At 43.5% G+C, this 18,538-nt stretch overlaps 1 protein-coding gene across 2 annotated transcripts; it reads right to left on the reverse strand.

Annotated features, from left to right (window-relative positions):
- Nucleotides 1-4,271: 4,271 nt before the first annotated feature.
- Nucleotides 4,272-17,554, reverse strand: LOC139279895 (gap junction beta-4 protein-like). Of its 2 annotated transcripts, none has more exons than XM_070899202.1 (2): nucleotides 17,421-17,554; nucleotides 4,272-6,788 (listed from the first exon to the last, which is right to left on the reverse strand). In XM_070899202.1, exon 2 carries the CDS (start codon nucleotides 6,761-6,763, stop codon nucleotides 5,963-5,965), a length of 801 nt encoding a protein of 266 aa, XP_070755303.1. In that variant the 5' UTR covers nucleotides 6,764-6,788; nucleotides 17,421-17,554; the 3' UTR covers nucleotides 4,272-5,962. The 2 variants fall into 2 exon arrangements, with proteins under 2 accessions (XP_070755303.1, XP_070755304.1); XM_070899203.1 differs by lacking the exon at nucleotides 17,421-17,554 and adding an exon at nucleotides 13,367-13,483.
- Nucleotides 17,555-18,538: the final 984 nt, after the last annotated feature.

Here is an 18,538-nt window from a genome sequence, read left to right on the forward strand (position 1 = left end):
GCCCGCCATGGCCCCGCCGAGGTAGGGAAAATCGCGGCCAAAGAGAGGGAATTGAGTGAGAGAGCGAAAAAAAGAGACATAAGGGAAAAGTAAGAAAAACATGTTAAAATCTCGAACAACAATTTACTACATGCAGCAATGCGACTCAACAGATTAAATAATTTTCTTTCTGGGCCAAAGAGATTGATTGGCACTGCATTAACAATGATCACGTAATTAAAAGAATACTTACACTGCCATGTACCAGCTCTAACTTTCTGTGGTGTGTTTAATGGGCAATTAATGTGCAAATCCAGCAATTTCTTAAAAATACAGGGAGGCTAAGGGCAAAACTGTCATTTGTGTGAAGCAAATAGCGGAGCAATGTAACCCTACCAGCAAGATGAGGCTGGAGGTGATTACAGAAATAGGGAAGGGTGAGGCCATGGAGAGATTTGTAGATAAGGATGAGAATTTTGAAATAGAGGTGTTGCTTAAACAATGCAGGTCAACATGCGCAGGGGTGATGGTGCGAGTTAGGACATGGCCTGCGGAATTTTGGATGACCTTAAGTTTACGGAGAGTAGAATGTGGGAGGCCAGCCAGGAGTGTGTTGGAATAGTCAAGTCTAGAGGTAACAAAGACTTGGATGAGGGTTTCAGCAGCAGATGAGCTGAGGCAAGGGCAGAGATGGTCGAGGTGGAAATAGGCGGTCTTAGTTATGCTGCGGATATGTGGTCAGAAGCTCATTTCAGGGTGAAATATGACACCAAGGTTGCAAACAGTGTGGTTCAGGCTCAGATAGATGTGAGGGAGAGGAATGGAGTCAGTGTCGAGGGAACGGAGTTTGTGGCAGGGTTTTTGTCTTCCCAATATTTAATTGGAGAAAATTTCAAGCAGTCTGACAATTTAGAGACCGTGGACGGGGTCACGAGAACTGGTGGTGAAGTCGGACTGGGTGTCGTCAACGTACATGTGGAAATTGACGCTGTGTTTTCGGATGAAGTCGCCAAGAGGCAACATATAGAGAGAAATAGGAGGGAGGCCCAAGATAGATCCTTGCCCCCACCTCCTATTTCTGAAAGTACTGCACCTTGGGACTGACAGGACATCCTCCAACATCAGTGATAGAAAGAGAAAATGTGCATTTATACAGCACCTTTCATAATCTGCCAAAGAATTTTGCAGCCAATTAAATAATTCTTTCATAATGCAGGGAAATGTGGCAGACAATTTGCACACAGTATTGTCCCACAAACTGCAATGAAATAATAACTAGATCATCTGTTTTAGTGATGTTAGTTGAGGGATAAACACTGGCCAGGGCACCAGGAGAACTCCTTTGCTCTTCTTCAAAACATTTGCATTGGGGTCTTTTACATCCATCAGAGAGGTCAGACAGAGCCTTGAATTTATGTCTCATCTGAAAGATGGCGCCTCAGACAATGCAGTGCTCCTTCAAGACTGTACTGATATCTCATGGTCTACAGGGCTGTAGTAATACCTGCCCTCCTGTATGGCTCAGAGACATGGACCATGTACAGTAGACACCTCAAGTTGCTGGAGAAATATCACCAACGATGTCTCCGCAAGATCCTACAAATCCCCTGGGAGGACAGGTGCACCAACATCAGCGTCCTCACTCAGGCTAACATCCCCAGCATTGAAGCATTGACCACACTCGATCAGCTCCGCTGGGCAGGCCACATAGTCCGCATGCCAGACACGAGACTCCCGAAGCAAGTGCTCTACTCGGAGCTCCTTCATGGTAAACGAGCCAAAGGTGGAAACGCTACAAGGACGCCCTCAAAGCCTCCCTAATAAAGTGCAACACACCCACCGACACCTGGGAGTTCCTGTCCCAAGAGCGACATAAGTGGAGGAAGTGCATCAAGAGGGCGCTGAGCACCTCAAGTCTCAACGCTAAGAGCATGCAGAAATCAAGTGCAGACAGCGGAAAGAGCATGCGGCAAACCAGTCCCACCCACCCCTACCCTCAACGACAATCTGTTCCACCTGTGACAGTCTGTGGCTCTCGTATTGGACTGTTCAGACACCAAAGAACTCACTTCAGGAGTGGAAGCAAGACTTCCTCGATTCTGAGGGACTGCCTATGAGGTGGGACGTGAGCCCACAACCTTCTGATTCAGAGGTGAGAATGCTCTGACTGGGCCGTGGCTGCTACTGGTGATGTTCCAATACCCAGCATATGATGGGCCTAGTGGTATTTATATTTCTGTGTTGACCTTCCTTCTCCGACGAGAGTGGAGAAAACCTCAAGATCCTTCCCTCACTGGGCTATGTCAGTAATCCCCAGTGTCTCCTGCAATGGATCACTACATTTGGAGAAAGACAAATTGAATCGGAGATAGGAATTGATGCTGATTTACATATTATTTATTGTTCCTGGTTCTGTTAATTAAAAAAATGTAAAAACTGTCGACATATTTTGGTCAAGAAATGTTGAATTCCTGACAGCTGATGTATTTGCAAAGCCAGAAATGCTGATAAGATCTGCTTTAAAGTCTGTCAACTATTTCAGCCTCTGATTTGTCTACAGCGTGTAATTAGTAGCAGTTGTTCTTTTAATGGAAAAAAATTTCAAAGATTAATTTATCGACTTCATTTCAGAATTTGACCTTCAACTTGTCAATGGAATATAATTAAACTGCAATCCAGTGAAATGGTTGTTAAAGTTATTTTGCCAGTACAATTACTTCATGGCACTGGCTTTTCCCTGGAGGAAGATGATTTATAATTCAGAAATATTGACCCCCCCCCTTCTACTCACAAAGACAAAATGCCATCAAGTAACATGTTTGGAAATGTTAAGTCTTTAATTATGGCATACACATAATTATGTGATACAAAGCTTACAAAAAGATTGACATGTTTAATGTTTAATAAATTAAGCCATTTACTGGTACAGTAAATAAAGGAAGAATGCATCAGTTATAGGGGTGTTGTTGCATCAAGTTCAGTTCCTGGTATGTGTTGGAGCAAGAACTAGCCTGTTCCAAACATTCCACTAAACAGCTGCCGTAATTCAGTGGACTCAACTGAACCTCTGTAAAATGCAATCTTTGTCAGTCGTTGTGCCGACTGTTAATTTGCTGAACTGATAGGTTAATCTTGCAAGATATTTTCTCAGATGCAAGTGACCTTTTAATGTGCAAAAGACACAAGTTATACCTTCAACAAGGGGAATACGATTACCCAAAGAATTTAACCCCAGTGTGTATACAATATGAATACAATATTCGTGCCCACACTGCAATGACTTTACCTCAATAAAAAGTCAGTCATTTTTGCTCAATTTCAGAACATCAGGACATTGACACCAGAATAACATTCCATAGAGGTTTTCAGTGTAACCTGGTAACTTCTCACCACCTTCTTCAGATATTACACTGAGCACTGATACATAAGACCCTAGGCTAAAGCTGCTATATATTCCCTATTCCTCTCAATAAAATGAGTAGCTGTGCTAAAAGGAACTATGTATGTACCTGCATGCACGTGTATATTATGCACATTACATATATAATGCATGGATGCACAGCATGAAATTTCCCTACATACAAACTGCGTGGTCAGTCATTATGAATCATTATGGCAGTGAATTATGGCAGGATCATTGAGAACCACTAACCAATGAAATGTTTAAGTGATCAAATAAAATTCAGACTTTGGGACTGTCTCCATGCAGCAAAACAGCTTGACCTTAGACCGTGAGACATTGACCAAGTTGCCCGATCATCACATTCTATAAGTGAAGGAATAACATGTACTGCAAAGCTAAGTTATACTGATGCTTACTATCTACAATGAATTAAGTTATGACCCATGTTGATATTTGAAAGTAAACCATAAGAATCCCATGCAGGTTGAACACATAAATACAAATGCAATACATAGATTAAAATAATAACGCGGAAACATGTCCACATACATGTCAGTGTTAACCCTCCATGGGGGCAAATAGTTCTAATCACATTTACCCACCCTGTTCCCATATCCCTTCAACCCCTTTTCCTTGATTCACTATCCAATCTAATCTTAAATGCTGTCATAGTTTCTCTTCAAGCATGAACCCTGGAAGTGAATTCCAAAGCCTCACCACTCTCTGTCTGAAGAATGTCTCCTGCTCTCTGTTCCAAATCTCTTGCATTTAATCTGTTATCTATGGCCCCACGTTCTTGACCTCATAACTACTGGAAAAATCCCATTTGTTCATAATTCTAAACATTTCTATTATATCCCCCACCCACCACCCTCCGCCCGACCCCCAACATAATCTACATTGTTCTAATGGCTTAGTAACTAAATATATCTCATGGCCTAACACTGAGCTACACAGACCTACCTGGTCTGTGCTGAGTTAACTTATCTTAGTGGAAAGCGGTGAGCGGGCAAGAGTCTTATAAAGGGATGGGTTACTGCTCGGGGTTAGCTCCATCACAATAGTCAAATGCAAACCAGCCTGATTTGGATCGCGCAAAATATGACTGTTTTGGATGTGCAAATAGCATATTTTCCAAATGTTTGCAGTGACAGATGACACCAGCAGCTGGAAACAATTTTGCACAGTTAAAGAAGTCTAATATTTTGTTTTGGATTCAGATTGAAACAACAATGCAGCAGGCTGCCTCACAAAGCTTTAGGTGGGGGTAGGGGACATTGATATTCTATTTACGTGAACATAGGGAATACCAGTGAAAGACCACACACAGAAGTCACACAGTGAAATGTTCAGGGGGAATCTTAAACATTCTATGAACTACTGCGTGCAGGAACTGTGCACAGCGTTCCAACAGTGTCAGCTTTTCAGGAGTATGTCTTGAAATCAGCCAAACAGGACACCCTCCAATTTACAATCAACATTTCAAAAGATCCCCCGCCAATCAAAACTTTATAGTTGTGCCTCTATAAGCGAAAAACTTGGAAAACATGAAGGTGTTATTTAAACCCAGCTTTTACAGTTGATCTGAACACCGGATTTTTGTATTAATAAAACTATCAGAAATTCAGTTCTGCAGGTCCTGTGGATAGTACACATTGCAGCCACGGTGCACTGGTGGTGGAAGGTGGTGGATGGGCTGCCGTTCAAGCAGATTGCTTTGTCCTGGATGATGACGAGCATAATTGAGTGTTGTTGGAGTTGCGCCCATCTGGGCAAGTGGAGAGTATTCCATCACACTCCTGACCTGTGCTTTGTAGATGGTGGAAAGGTTTTGGGGAGTCAAGAGCTGAGACACTCATTTCAGAATACCCAGCCTCTGACTTGCTTTTGTAGCCACGCCATTTATGTGGCTGATCCAGTTTCTGGTCAATGATGACTCCCAGGATGCTGATGGTGGGGGATTCAGTGATGGTAATGTCATTGAGTGTCATGGGGAGGTGGTTCAACTCTCTCGTGTTAGAGATGGCCATTGCCTGGCACTTGCCTCTCAATTCAGTCATATTGTCTGCTTCAATGTTCTTCGCTGGTGACTTATTCCCCAAGCCTATTACCCTTCAGTGAAAACGTTTTGCTCAATCTTTCTTCATATTCTGCCGAACCTACTACATTTTAATTTATGCCTCCTGGTATTGGAACCCTTTGCCATAGTAAACAGTATGGATTTGCTGAATCAAGCAAAATATGGCCAGATTGAATTTGTTCAGATATCAAATGACCCCACCACCTGCTAATTAAATATTGTGGTAGTTGATACAGCAAGTCAGTTTGCCTCAGGACAGAGAGTGGAGATGAGATGATGTGAAGATCTTCTGAAAGTGACTTTTTCTTTTTAACAAAACCAGATTATCTTTACAAAAGATGGTGCCAGATCCAGAATGCTTTATTGAGCTCTCGTATATCTATATCAGGTGAAGAAAAATACTTGGCAAGAAACATGGATCACCATCGCTGTACATAAGGTTCAATTAGTTCTGCACATTCAATTGAAAATAACTTTTGATCTGTTTAATGATATAAGTTTTATGAATTCAAGTGAATGACAATGTTTGGATTTTGTTTTCCGTTGAAAGACTTATTTTCTGAACTGAGGGCTGCATCAGACGACTTCTCAAATAATACAGTTGAGGCATTTGTGGACCGATTTGTGCGTCTTCGTTTGCCTGAAGTACAGCAATCGGCCACGATTCTCTTACTTACGAGGTACGTAAACTCAAAAATGTTTATAAGAATACACAAGGCTGCAGTAACAACCATAAAAATAGTGAAGATCCTTTTCTCAGTCGGTCTGGCAATGAAGCAGTCCACAGTGTTGGGGCAAGGGTCTAGCTGGCACTTAACAAGGCGAGGTAAATCAAAGTTTTCATAGATGCTATAAAGTATGTAGAGGAACCCACTATCAATCCCTGCTTTAAATACAAGGCTGATTATGTAAGTCCACCACAGTCCTCCTCTCTTCTTCCCTGTGTCATTGTAAAGACTATTACAGGTCTCCCCAAATTTCTTCTTGTTCTTCTTCTCCCTTTCTTCTCTGTAAGCTACATGCATTACCACCAGCAGGGATGGAGTGGAGACGAATATCAGCTGCAGAGCCCACAGTCGGATGTGAGAGACAGGGAAATAGTGGTCGAAGCAGACATTTTCACATCCAGGCTGCTTGGTGTTGCACTCAAAGTCTTTTTGGTCATCGCCCCACACTTTTTCTGCCGCCACCACATAGACCATCACTCGGAAGAGGAAGACAACGGAGAGCCAGATTCGTCCAAATCCTGTGGAGTATTTATTCACCCCACTGAGCAGTCCTTGAAGGAACGCCCAATTCATTGTGCCTGAAAGTCGTCACTAATACCTGAAAGGGAACCAAACACAATTAAATATTAGTGGATACAAACCAACTTTAAAACCATTGTGGATAAAGAGGCTTCTAAACGGGTTATTTTTTTAAAAAATGGCAGTATTCCAAAATGGTAGCATTCTTTAGTGCTCAAATCTATTCATTGTTTCCCAAGGAGAGTGTTAATTCATGCGTATGAAGGGAAAACAACCTTATAGAATATAGAATCATAGAAATTTACAGTATGTAAGGAGGCCTTTTCGGAGGTGGGGGGAGGGGTGGGGGGAGAGGGCGCGGATTCTAAATCTGGGTTCAATTTTGCAAAGTTTTTCTTCTCTAAGACTCTATTCACTCTATTGGAATGAGAGCATGCAAAAAAATTCCCGTTTCTGGAAGTCAGTAGTGCTTCCAATTGTTTAGTGATATCCAGAAACAGTCGTGTGCATTAAATCAGTTGTTTGTCATGGGCAGAGGTTACCAATATCCGACATTAAGTGAAGCGCGGATCCAATTAAAGTCAACCAAGTTGCAGTTTCTAATCACTTGAAGGGCTATGCTTGAACTTTCACTGCTGGTCAGAAGACTGGCAGTAGCGGATTGGCCATCAGTTAAACACCCCACCCGATTTCCATTGATGTCAACCATAAAATCGACCGCAAACGCCCATAAATATATTGCCTTTATATTCAGCTCAGAGTTAGCACTAACAGATTGAGATCATCGCTAAACACAAAAGAGTGATAGGATATATCCACAGATCTAAATGGCCTAGCTAGGCTTAATGGAGGAGCAATGTCTAAAGTGACTGAGACTCCCGAGCGAGGCAGTTACCGAGTATGGCATTATGAGATTTATGATCTCCTCTGTGACAAGAATTGCTCTGTTGATGGCTGTGTAGATCACAACTGCTCTGAAGTTTTTTTTAGTGGCTCATTCCAATTGCCTGGTTGGGAATTTGGCAGAAATTCGCCAATGATCCATTTCCACTTATAATTGAGATAATCAGAGGGTTCACAGGCTCATTTTTTTCCACAGACATGTAGAGGATCAGATCAGGAGACCAGAACAACTTTATGTTATTAATGTTATTTACACATAGCATATTAAAGACCACTATGCCACTATGCTGTTCATTATCTTTTGGTGAAATAACTGATTTGTAATCCCTTTGTACTCCCGACACTGAACCATAAATTGGCTCCTGGACTGAAACCCAAAGTAAAAGTCTAAGGGCAGCTTTGATACAGAAAAGTCACGTGTGATAGAAAGGTTTGTGGATTCACAAGATATATTTATCCAGTCCATCGTGGGCCACCCCAACCTGCGAGAGAACACCACCGCAGGTCGGGAGTATAAGATCTGGAGCATGCCACTGCAGTTTCCAACACGACCCGCTCCAAGTGTGCGACAACTTCGAGGTGGGCGACTGGGTGATGTCATCAAGACCCAGGTTGCCGTTTGTAGCGTGGACAGGAGCATCGGCTGGGCCCTAGTACAGCAGAGGAGCGGGAAGGTCATGGCGGACTTGTGACGAGTAATTGGGGCAGAGGAGCGATGAGGGATCGTGGCTGAGACTTGGTGGGTGATCATGACAGAGATTCAGTGGGAGATCGTGACAGAGGTTCAGCGAATGTTTGGTGCTGAGGTGCGGCAGGAGATTGTGGCGGAGGTACGGAGAATGAGGCAGAAGAGTCGAGGGCCCAGGGGCAGCACGGGCCAGCCCACACTGCGATTTGTGTGCAGCAGGTCCGTGCAGCAGAGCTGGTCTCCAGTCGTCTTGGTTAACCCTTGCCACTGGACCAAGACCTAGCTCTGTCAAGCCCATGTGGTGGCTGATGCGCAACGGTCAACACACGTTAAAAAAATCCACGCATAGGCATCTTCCACCCCCTCAATTGGAGTTCAGAACTGGAACATCGAATCCTTTCTTGAAACATCTGTGAACTCATGTGGAAGCAAGTCATCCTCGTTTGAGGGACTGCCTATGATTAAAGACCAATTCTGTGGTAAATAAAAACAGAAAATGCTGGAAATCTTAGCAGGTCAGGCAACATCCGTGGAGAGCGAAACAGAGTTAACGTTTCAGTTCGATAACCCTTTGTCAGAACCCCTTTGAGATCCTTTGAGGGATGGAGTTTGGTAAACCTATTATTAGAAATTGCAGATGTGCTAAATAGACTTTCATAAGTTCAGGCAGTGGGCAAATATAATACAACAGTCATCAGTATAACTTGTGCAATGAAGAAATGCAAAGAATTAAAGGGATGATTCCACTAGCCAGCATTCCTCCTGTGGATTGGCAGTTGTTAAGAGGACATTTTTTTTTAAATTGCGGGTGTGCAACTGGTGATTTTCTCTCCATTAAGACTAATGAACAGAAAATCATGGGCTGCTTTCCTGAGGTTTCCGAAAATGGACTCCCTGTGAGCAGTGCTTTCCGTTGGGAGTGTTTGATTGCAAAATCACCCCTTAAACAAGGCATTTAGGCCAAATCAGATACAATTGTCACTGAAGTAAAAGAGGAAATGCTGTAATTAATATTGGTAAAAGCTCCATCAATAGCTGTATCTGAGGAAACGAAGCTAATAGGGGTTATCCTGTTTTTCTTTTAAATGGGGGAGTTTTTGACTGTGCGATAGTGTAAAATGGGCACCAGCGAATCAGTAACCCGTGTTACATCTCTCCTGATTTTTATTTCCATTGATTTCAAAGTCAAGATCTTCCCCAATGATGAGACATGAATCTCTATAGACACATCACATAACATCATGATGGGATAAGTGCTCAAGGGCATTATGTGGAATGCTATCAAAAAATTCTAAGACCATTAGAACAGTCAATGTGGACTTAGACATGACAGGCTGCCTTATTAATCTGCTGGAATTCTTTGAGAGATTATCACATTTTCAGAGAAGGGCTATCCAGTAAGGATAACTTACTAGGATTCTCAGAAAGTATTTAATAAAGTTCTGCATGTGACAATGTAAAAGAAGGTTAAGCCTTTTGGAATTCAAGATAACTGAGCTAACTTGGTTAAACACTGACCTAACCATAGAAAGCAGAAGGTGCTGATGAAAGGGAAAAGCTCTGGCTGGGAGCAGTGAATCGTGGTGTTCCACTGGGGTGTGTTCTGGGCTGAATAAAGAACAAATACATTTGGAAAAATAGTTAAATATTACATGAAAAGAAATGTAATCATTAGAATGACTGGCAGTTTGATTCTGGTGTGTCCTTGATTTCTAAAACATAATGTTGACTTTTTAAAGCGAATGTATGCAATAGCTGCCCGCAGTGTGAGTAAGGTGTGAGGAACTGCCAGACTAGTTGTGTGACTAATCTTTAATCTTTGTCTCCATCCGTTTTAACTACTGATGGCTTCGTAGTTCATTGTTGAAATTCTTTCCAAGCGTAATTTAAAGCTCTTTTACATATTGTTTTCTTTAGAAAAGGGAAGGTGGTGGGATGACCTAATCAAAGGGTCTTTTGAGTTATGAAGGCTTTGATAAGGTAGACTTAGAGAGGATGTTTCCACTTGTGGCAGTCCAAAACTAGCGGGCATAAATATAAGAAAGTCACCATTAAATCCAATAAGGAATTCAGGAGAAACTTCTTTACTCAAATTATGGTTAGAATGTGGAACTTGCTCCCATAGAGAGTAATTGAGGCAAATAACATAGATACCTTTAAGGGGAGGCTAGATAAACACGAGGGAGAAATTAATAGAAGGATATGCTGATAGGGTTAGATGAAGTAGGGTAGAGGAGGCTCGTGTGGAACTTAAACACCAGCACAGACCAGTTGGACCGAATGGCCTGTTTCTGTGCTGTAAATTCCATGTACTGTAATTGGAACTGTTTTAGTTTGGATTCTGGGAGACTGTTGACAATGAGCCAAAGTCCTGAACATACATTAATAAATCCAGCTCCCTTATCCCAAGCGGCGGAACCCTATAAGCCCACAAAGAACAGGGTGTAAAATTCTGCTGCCTGTATAAGATACTCAGGGGTTGAAATTGGATTTTGTACGACGCCCGTTACCGCCGGCAAACAGGCAGCAAAGGCGTGCGGTGTCGATGCCTCGTCCTAAATTGAGTCGGCTCTTTGGCAGAGGTGCCAAGAGGCAACGCTGCGCCGGCTAACGCCACCCGCGTGGTGACATCATCCACGGTACAATGCTTCTTTGATGCCTCTGTTGCGACATTTGCTCTGTACGGCTGCGGTACAGCAGGCGGCCGTACACCCAGGAAACAGTTGTCGTTAAAGAGCAGATCTCGGGCGGAAGGTAAGTTTTTCTCTTTATTTATTTCTGCATGTTTTCGTTACTTTTAAGAGTGGGGAAGTGTGTGTGTAGATTGGAGAAGTTTAAGTCCTTTTTTTTTCACGTTTTTTAATCTAGCATGGCGGCAGCCTCCCGTTGGGAATTCAGTCGGCTTCCTGAGCTCACGTTCAAGGATGAATGTACAACGCCACTTTTTAACGCTGCTCTCTCACTCTTTGGGTGTAAAAACTGAACTTAGGACTTTGAGGCTGCGCTGAACGCCTGGTGCTAAAATCAGCAGTCGGTAACACCGCCTCAAAAACAGCGGTACCCAATTTCGAACCCTCAGGTTTAGTGGTGCAAACTCTGGGAGCGGCCTTGCAGGAGTTAGCCTCTCAGAATCTGATCATAAACAGCTCCATTATAAAAGCAGTTTAAGATACTTTGGCTGCCTCAACAGGCAGCAGAATTTTTGACCAGGGTAGAACATGCTTTTGCACAGGAATTCAGAGAACACTGCCTGTGCATGAATCACTCCACTTGGCTCATTTGCCAGAGGGGCATGTCAAGCCTCGCTGGTCTATGGTGAATCTTTTTGTTAAGAGGTTTTCTGACAATCTTACTAAAATATACCAAATCTCACTGTCTCTCTTTTTCTAAAATCCCTAAATGATGCAATGTTTGTCACCTAGATTTCCTGCCTTCTACACTGGTTTTGCACAGATGTATAAGATTCAGCAGATTCATGCAAAGTCAGCAAAGCATGGAAGCAGTAACCTCCGCACCTCATATTGTGAAGTGAGGATGTGGCTGGTTGATGAAACACAATCTTAGTGAAATTCCTTCCTGGAACTTAGTAGCTCTGCAAAAAAATGTGGCCAATTAAAGGTTGTGAATTTAGGTTGTAGAAACTCCTGATTGTAAATAGAATAGCTCAAGATTCCAGATCCTTAATGGCAGTGATTGTCCACCTTGAAGGGCATACTCTCAACTTCTCCAATTTAGTGTAATTGCTGAGAGCTTGCAGTCTACCTCTATCTTAGAAGCCAATGGCAACAGTACCTGGTTGGCAATAAATTTTGAGCCATTCTAACCCATCACCAGAATCATTCAGTCTGCATTCCTTCCCCTTATTTAGCAGCATGCAAATCATATCTCAAAATTAGTTGTTGGGTTCTGCTTACTCCAAAGGTATCAAAAGAGCATGCCTGCGTGATAGAATGAGCTATTCAAACACCAATGCATAGGTTTTGCTGCAGCTAGTGAAAAGAGAGAACCACAATTCAGCACATTACAGAAAGAGACACACCGATCACTTCTCCTTTGCTTTTGCCGAATAGCATGTCTGCTTGGCAGAGAATTTTGTTGGTGACCTTGTTGGTAGGGGGAAACGGTCTATGGTAGCAGGATGGAACTGGTGGCAAAGCCTATGGCATGAAACCTTTCGCTCTGTCCTGCTGTCCTGTTGGAGCTGCGGTACTGTATCGTGAAGTCATTTACTTCCATCCCTTTTTGGAGGGGAGGAGTCCTCGGAGCAGCACCAAACACAGATGTAGAGTCAATCTACCAACACTCCACCACTTTCAACTCATCTAATGAGTTAGATCTGACCATCTGATCTGATCTTCCTAAAATCAGCACAGATCAGAATGTGCGTCCCATTGTTTCTAAAGTTAATCAGTTCCTGCGGTGATGAGCAGTGCAATTTTTGTTGCTAATTGTAAGCGTTCGTTAGTCATTGTACCCAACTTGTGCAAGAAATGAAACAATACTGAAATTGATAGTTATGCAAAGTACTGAAATGCCTTCCCCTTACAACAAGCCAAATGTACATGTTAAGAATAATCTCTGAATCCAGAATGGGCCCTGTTAAAATATATTCTTAAAATTTAAAAATATAGCCCTTTGAATTCAAATTGACAAGTACATTTAAGCAAGATCGACTTAGATATTTGGGGCCTTTATGGTAGTCTGGTTGAGAAATGTTAGTAGTGATTAGTCAGTCTCCTGACTAAGTTGGGCATGTCACATTTCAGCGTTTTTCAGTTCTGTCTGGTCTTTGCGGTAAGGATTTGGAAATGAGTTTAGTGTTGTGTTTTAAAACCAAGTGATTCTGTACAGTTTTTAAAAAGCCACAGATTAAAGTTACTTAGACAAAGGGTTTAGTTGTTAAAGGGCCAGTCACTCAAGATGTGTATTAAAGCCAGATGGGCCAGCTGCTCGAAAGCTATGGTTCACAGTCCATTTCAAACTGAGACAATGGCCCTTATTTTAACTCCTCTGTCTGGTGAAAACCAAATGGGTGAACGGCAGTTAAAATGAGGGTAGTCACTTACCCCTTTGGATCCCTCTTCCCTCCCCCCCGCATCCTGATATTGAGCAGGCGAGGGGCACACCTGCCCAAAGGAGGAGCAGGGTCCTTCTTTAAATATGCAGATCAGGTTTCGCTGATGTCATCGGGACTCGACTGCAATATTAGTTGGAGGCATGAGCAGTGATGGCTTCCCCGTCAGGCCAAACCTGCTGGGAGAGAGAACCTGGGCCAGATAAGGCCTAGGCAGGTAAATAATTACATTACATTTTAGGTTTCCTTGTGGGCCAGGTGGGGCAGGAGTGCTCTCCTGGGCATCGCATGGAAGCCTTCGGCCTCCCTTGCCCTAGGCTCCCCTGGATCATGTCCAAAGCCCCCCCCCCGCCACATGCTACTTCTCTGGATCCAGAGCTGTGGCCTCCAGGCGCTGAAATCCCCTCGCCAACCAAGTAATGAAGCTGGCTGGGATCAGGAGGGTCAGCGAGAATATTTATGGTAACGTATGGCTGAGCCTCCATGTCCCCGGGTTTGCCACCCAGTTTGGGATTCATGTGCACCATATCCAGCCCCTCTTTTAAAATCAGGGCCAACGATGCTCAATTGTTTCATCCTAGACCTATTAAGCCAGGACAGGCTCCTATTTATTTTGAGAGTAGCAGGTGATGTTTTCTTGAGGAGAGATAGCTGGTTTCATTGACAGGCCTACTGGCAAATCACAGAATAGGGAAGGAGTTAGAGGGGCAGCCCTACCACTGGCTGGGAATACAGTGAGAAAAGAACAAGGGAACACATGTGGGGTGAGTCAGCCCGCTGGGTCTGGAGAAGAAGCGTGGCCTAGCAACGGGAAACTCACTCATTTCAAGCCCAGAGCTGGTCAGGAACAAAAGGCTGACCAGAAAAAAGTTGGAGGTGGGTAGTTAAAATGGAGTGGGGTGGGGGGCTTACTCCTTTCCCACCATGATCTGACTGCCTGCAAATTTACAACTGCAGGTGGTAAAGACACCCACCTCAAATTGGGGGAATCTTTCTTAAATATGCAGATCGAGCTCTGATGGTGCCACTCATGCCCAATCTGTTATTATAACTGGAGGTCTGAGCTGGGGGGGGGTGGCAATGGTTCCTTCTCCACTAGGCCAAACCTGCTTGGGGTGGGATCATGGGCCAGAAGAGGGTGCGTTTTTTTTAAGGATTTTTTTTAGGTTTCCCTGTGACCCAGGAGGAGCAGAAGTGCACCTCTGGGCCCCACAAAGAAACTATGGGGCTCCCTGGCCCTGGGCTTTGCCCAATTGTCTCACTCCCCTCACCGTTTACCTGACGCCTGCCGACAGAGATATTGGTTCCTGCCCCCCGCCGGCCGGGTTCGGGTGGGCATCGGGGCGTGGATACAGAAATGAAGTCCAGGAGTTAAAATCTCTCCGGGCCTCAACATGCTAGTTTATTGCTCGTCCTGACCCGCACCCCCCCACCCCACTCCTCACGCAGAACGACCTCGCCCCGCATTAAAATCGGGGTAGCAGATTATGAATTCCTTGCAGCTTTCTCGCACAACCTTGGATGGAACATTACATGGCACGTACTCTCAGAGCTCACAGGAGGGTGAACGGAAAAATAAAGATCAGGCGAGGGTTTGTGCATTGCAAGGGAGACTTTTTCTGTGATGTAGAAACAGCTTTATTTGCAAAGTTTCCATCGCAAATCATATCCAAGCAGACGTACAAAAAACAATGGTTTAAGAAATGAATCTCTTCTCGGCAGTATTTACATCTATCCAGTTAGATTGCTTCAGCTCTCACCAAGAAGGAATAAAATCATCAATGTTGTACTCTCAGCATAAAGCCTTACTTAACAGGTCATGGTACTAGCCTTATAGTAAGGAATCACTCTGCGACCCATGTCCCCGTTAAGTGAGGTTCCACGCTGACACTGCAGCATTGCTGGACGTACCCTATAGATTAACAATATACAGGAGCCCCATAGACACAAACAATGGTCTATATTCTGTATAGCCTGACATGAGCTGAAATAATAAAGAAAACTCATTCAGGACAGACACATCCCAAAGCCAAGGTCTAATTTAATTGCAGCCAGCTCTGTGTCTTGTGCAATTTCAGACTGATGTGGTCACAAAAGGAAGGGATCATCACACAAACTTCAGAGACACAGCTGGCTGAAACCACACAAAGCAAAATAGATTAAACCTATCTAAAATCACATAAAATAAAGAGGGAAATTTGTGTTCTGCAAACATCTCCTTCGTTTATTTTTATTCAATGACCCTGTATAAAGTCTTAAATCAACTTTTCTCTTATGACTTTTCCACCTGCAATCCTGCTTTGATAAGTCTGCAGTTTTCTACCCTTGCATCTCTCTATTCCTCCACTCCATTAAGAAATTCAGGGCTAGGAATTCGGTATCGCCCACTTCGAGGCGGTGATGCCGCCTGGGCGCCTGGTGATGTCTACTTCCTCAAAGTGGGATATTCAGTTGTATCACCCCAAGAGAAGAGTGGAGCACTAAGGGAAGCGTTCCACATGCCTCTTTGGGTGCCAATGGACCAATAGCACAGGAGGCCGACTCAATTTCAGCATCCCTAGCGCCTAAAGATGAAAAAAAAAATTCAGTTGAAAAGTTCAATAAACCTCACCCACACTTCCCCATTACTGCAACAAATAAATAAAAGTTGAATAAGTGAAATTTCAGTACTTACGTTGTACCCCGGACGATATCACCCTGGGGTCATTGCTGGACCGATTACTTTCCCCGGCCAGTCTCAGCGCCGGTCACAGCGCCAGGCGCTACTGCAGGCGAAAAACTGAATTTTCCAAACACAGCGCTACGGGGGCATTGCAGATTTGTCAGCGCCGCTGCTAAACCTTCACTGAAGTTGGCGGCAGGCACTAACAGCACGGCACTTGGGCAGGAGATGTTAACGTCCCGTTAACCAACCGAATTCCTAGCCCACATCTGGTTATGGTATATTTTCATTCCCTGTTCTTTTTCTCAGAGTGGACTGCATCACATGTTGAACTGTATTTGTCACATATCTGCCCACCCCCTCAGCCTGTGCATGCCCTCTGGCAGTTTCCGGCATTCTGCCTCACAGTTTGCTATGCCCTCTGGCATAGGGCAAGATTTCCTTGAGAGACCTATTCTTCTTTTCACACATCTGACGGCCTTTACCAGAAAACTGGTCATTTAGCCAGATTCCAACCTGTTTCTGGTGAGACTGAGGAAGCCATTAGTCAGAACTGGGGCTGGGGAAGAGATGGATCATAGATTTAATACAGCTCTGGGCACACGACCAACATGATGGGTCATCCTGTAGGGAAATCCCTGAAGGGCAAAACAAGTTAATGTTGGTATCAAAATAAGCATCAATTTTCTGTGACAAAGGAAAACCCCTCTGCAATTTCACCTGTAATTCAAGTGACAGGATTCCAAATTCAATCAGAAGAACATTTTGATTGATGACAATTCACCCTACAGCTTTATAAATGTGAGATAGGCTCGACTGTAATTCCCTTCTCAACAACAAAAAATGCTATACACGCTGAACACATTCACAGTCTAATGGGCAAAATGATTTAAAGCGTTTGTCTGGTTCATATCATTCTGTTCGCTTTCCACAGACATCATTTGGACCATCTAACATGCACAAGCTTTTCTTTATTTTCATTTTTGATCTTTCAAATGCATATAAAGAATGTTTGGGAAGGAATAACAAGTACAGATCCCATTCACAGTATCGGCTCCTGTGATATGTGGTATTCACTGGAGTCATACAAAACTACTCTAATTCATTGAGTTCATGTGTTGAGCACTGAGTTTAAAAAGTCAGTCATGCACCCTCCTTTAAACGATTAATTAAGGTTTCAACAGTTTATACCCTTTCTTGATAAAGAACAATTCACAGTAAAGCTGCTTGTGCTTTTCAGCAAAACCTCAAAGCTTCATTCTGATCTGTGATTTTTTTTCCTGAAAGCTCATACTTTAACATTCACAATGAGGTTCTTTGCATCCTCCTTTTATTCAGTTCGAAACATTTAAAAATATCTTTCAACATATGAGGAAAAACATACCTGCAGAAGTAAGACCAACAAAGGGTTTTCAACAATTCACAGCACTACCGTGAAATCTGACAGACTCCGATCTCATCTGTCTGTGTGCAGTACCTTTGAGAAGGGATCTGTCTTTTGTGCTGTCCTGACATGGAGCTCTGGGCGGGGCGGGTTTTAAGTATGACAGCACACCTGTGTTGAAAAAAAAGTAGAGAGAAAGTAAGAATTCCAAAAGATAATAGTAGGCTTGAAACCGAGGAAGAAAATTTAATTGAAGATTAAAGATTTACATAGCGTCTTTCATGACACCAGACGTCTCAAAGCGCTTTACAGCCAATTAAGTACTTTTGGAGTGTAGTCACTGTTGTAATGTAGGAAACGCGGCAGGCAATCTGTGCATAAGCAAGCTCCCACAAATAGCACTGTGGTAATGACCAGATAATCTGTATTTTTTTGTTACGTTGATTGAGGGATAAATATTGGCCAGGACACCGAGGATAACTCCCCTGCTCTTCTTCGAAATAGTGCCATGGGATCTTTTACATCCACTTGAGAGAGCAGACGAGGCCTTGGTTTAACGTCTCATCCGAAAGACTGGAGTGTCAGCCTAGATGTTTTTGTGCTCAGGTCCCTGGAGTGGGACTTGAACCCACAATCTCCTGCCTCAGAAACTAGAGCGCCACCCACTGAGTCACAGCTGGCATTAACTAAAATATTAAGTTACTATTTTATCAAAGAGGTTACTACTAGCCTGATATCCAATATTAATGATCACCCAATCTCCTAGAGGATATTGAGGTCAGTGTCGCAGAGGTGCGTGATAATTTAAAGGGATATATCAGACAGGCACTTTGCAGGGCACCGGCTCTCATCAGGTCGGAAACACAAGGCACTGGTGAGATTCTTCATGATTGAAAGCAAGCAATCATAATGTCTAAAATAAAAACAGAGAACGCTGGAAATACTCAGCAGGTCAGGCAGTATCTATGGAGATAGAAATTCAGGGGTTTAGCGCTGGCCGTTAAGTCCCATTTTGAAGGAAAAATGGCGGCCGCCTCGCAGCGGACGCCATTTTGGGCAGGTCAGCAGCGCTGCCGATTCCTGAGCTCGCTGCTGATATTTAGATTCGGCAGATCGGA

This window comes from Pristiophorus japonicus, chromosome 14 (genome assembly GCF_044704955.1).
Source record: "Pristiophorus japonicus isolate sPriJap1 chromosome 14, sPriJap1.hap1, whole genome shotgun sequence".
Classification (NCBI taxonomy): domain Eukaryota; kingdom Metazoa; phylum Chordata; class Chondrichthyes; family Pristiophoridae; genus Pristiophorus; species Pristiophorus japonicus.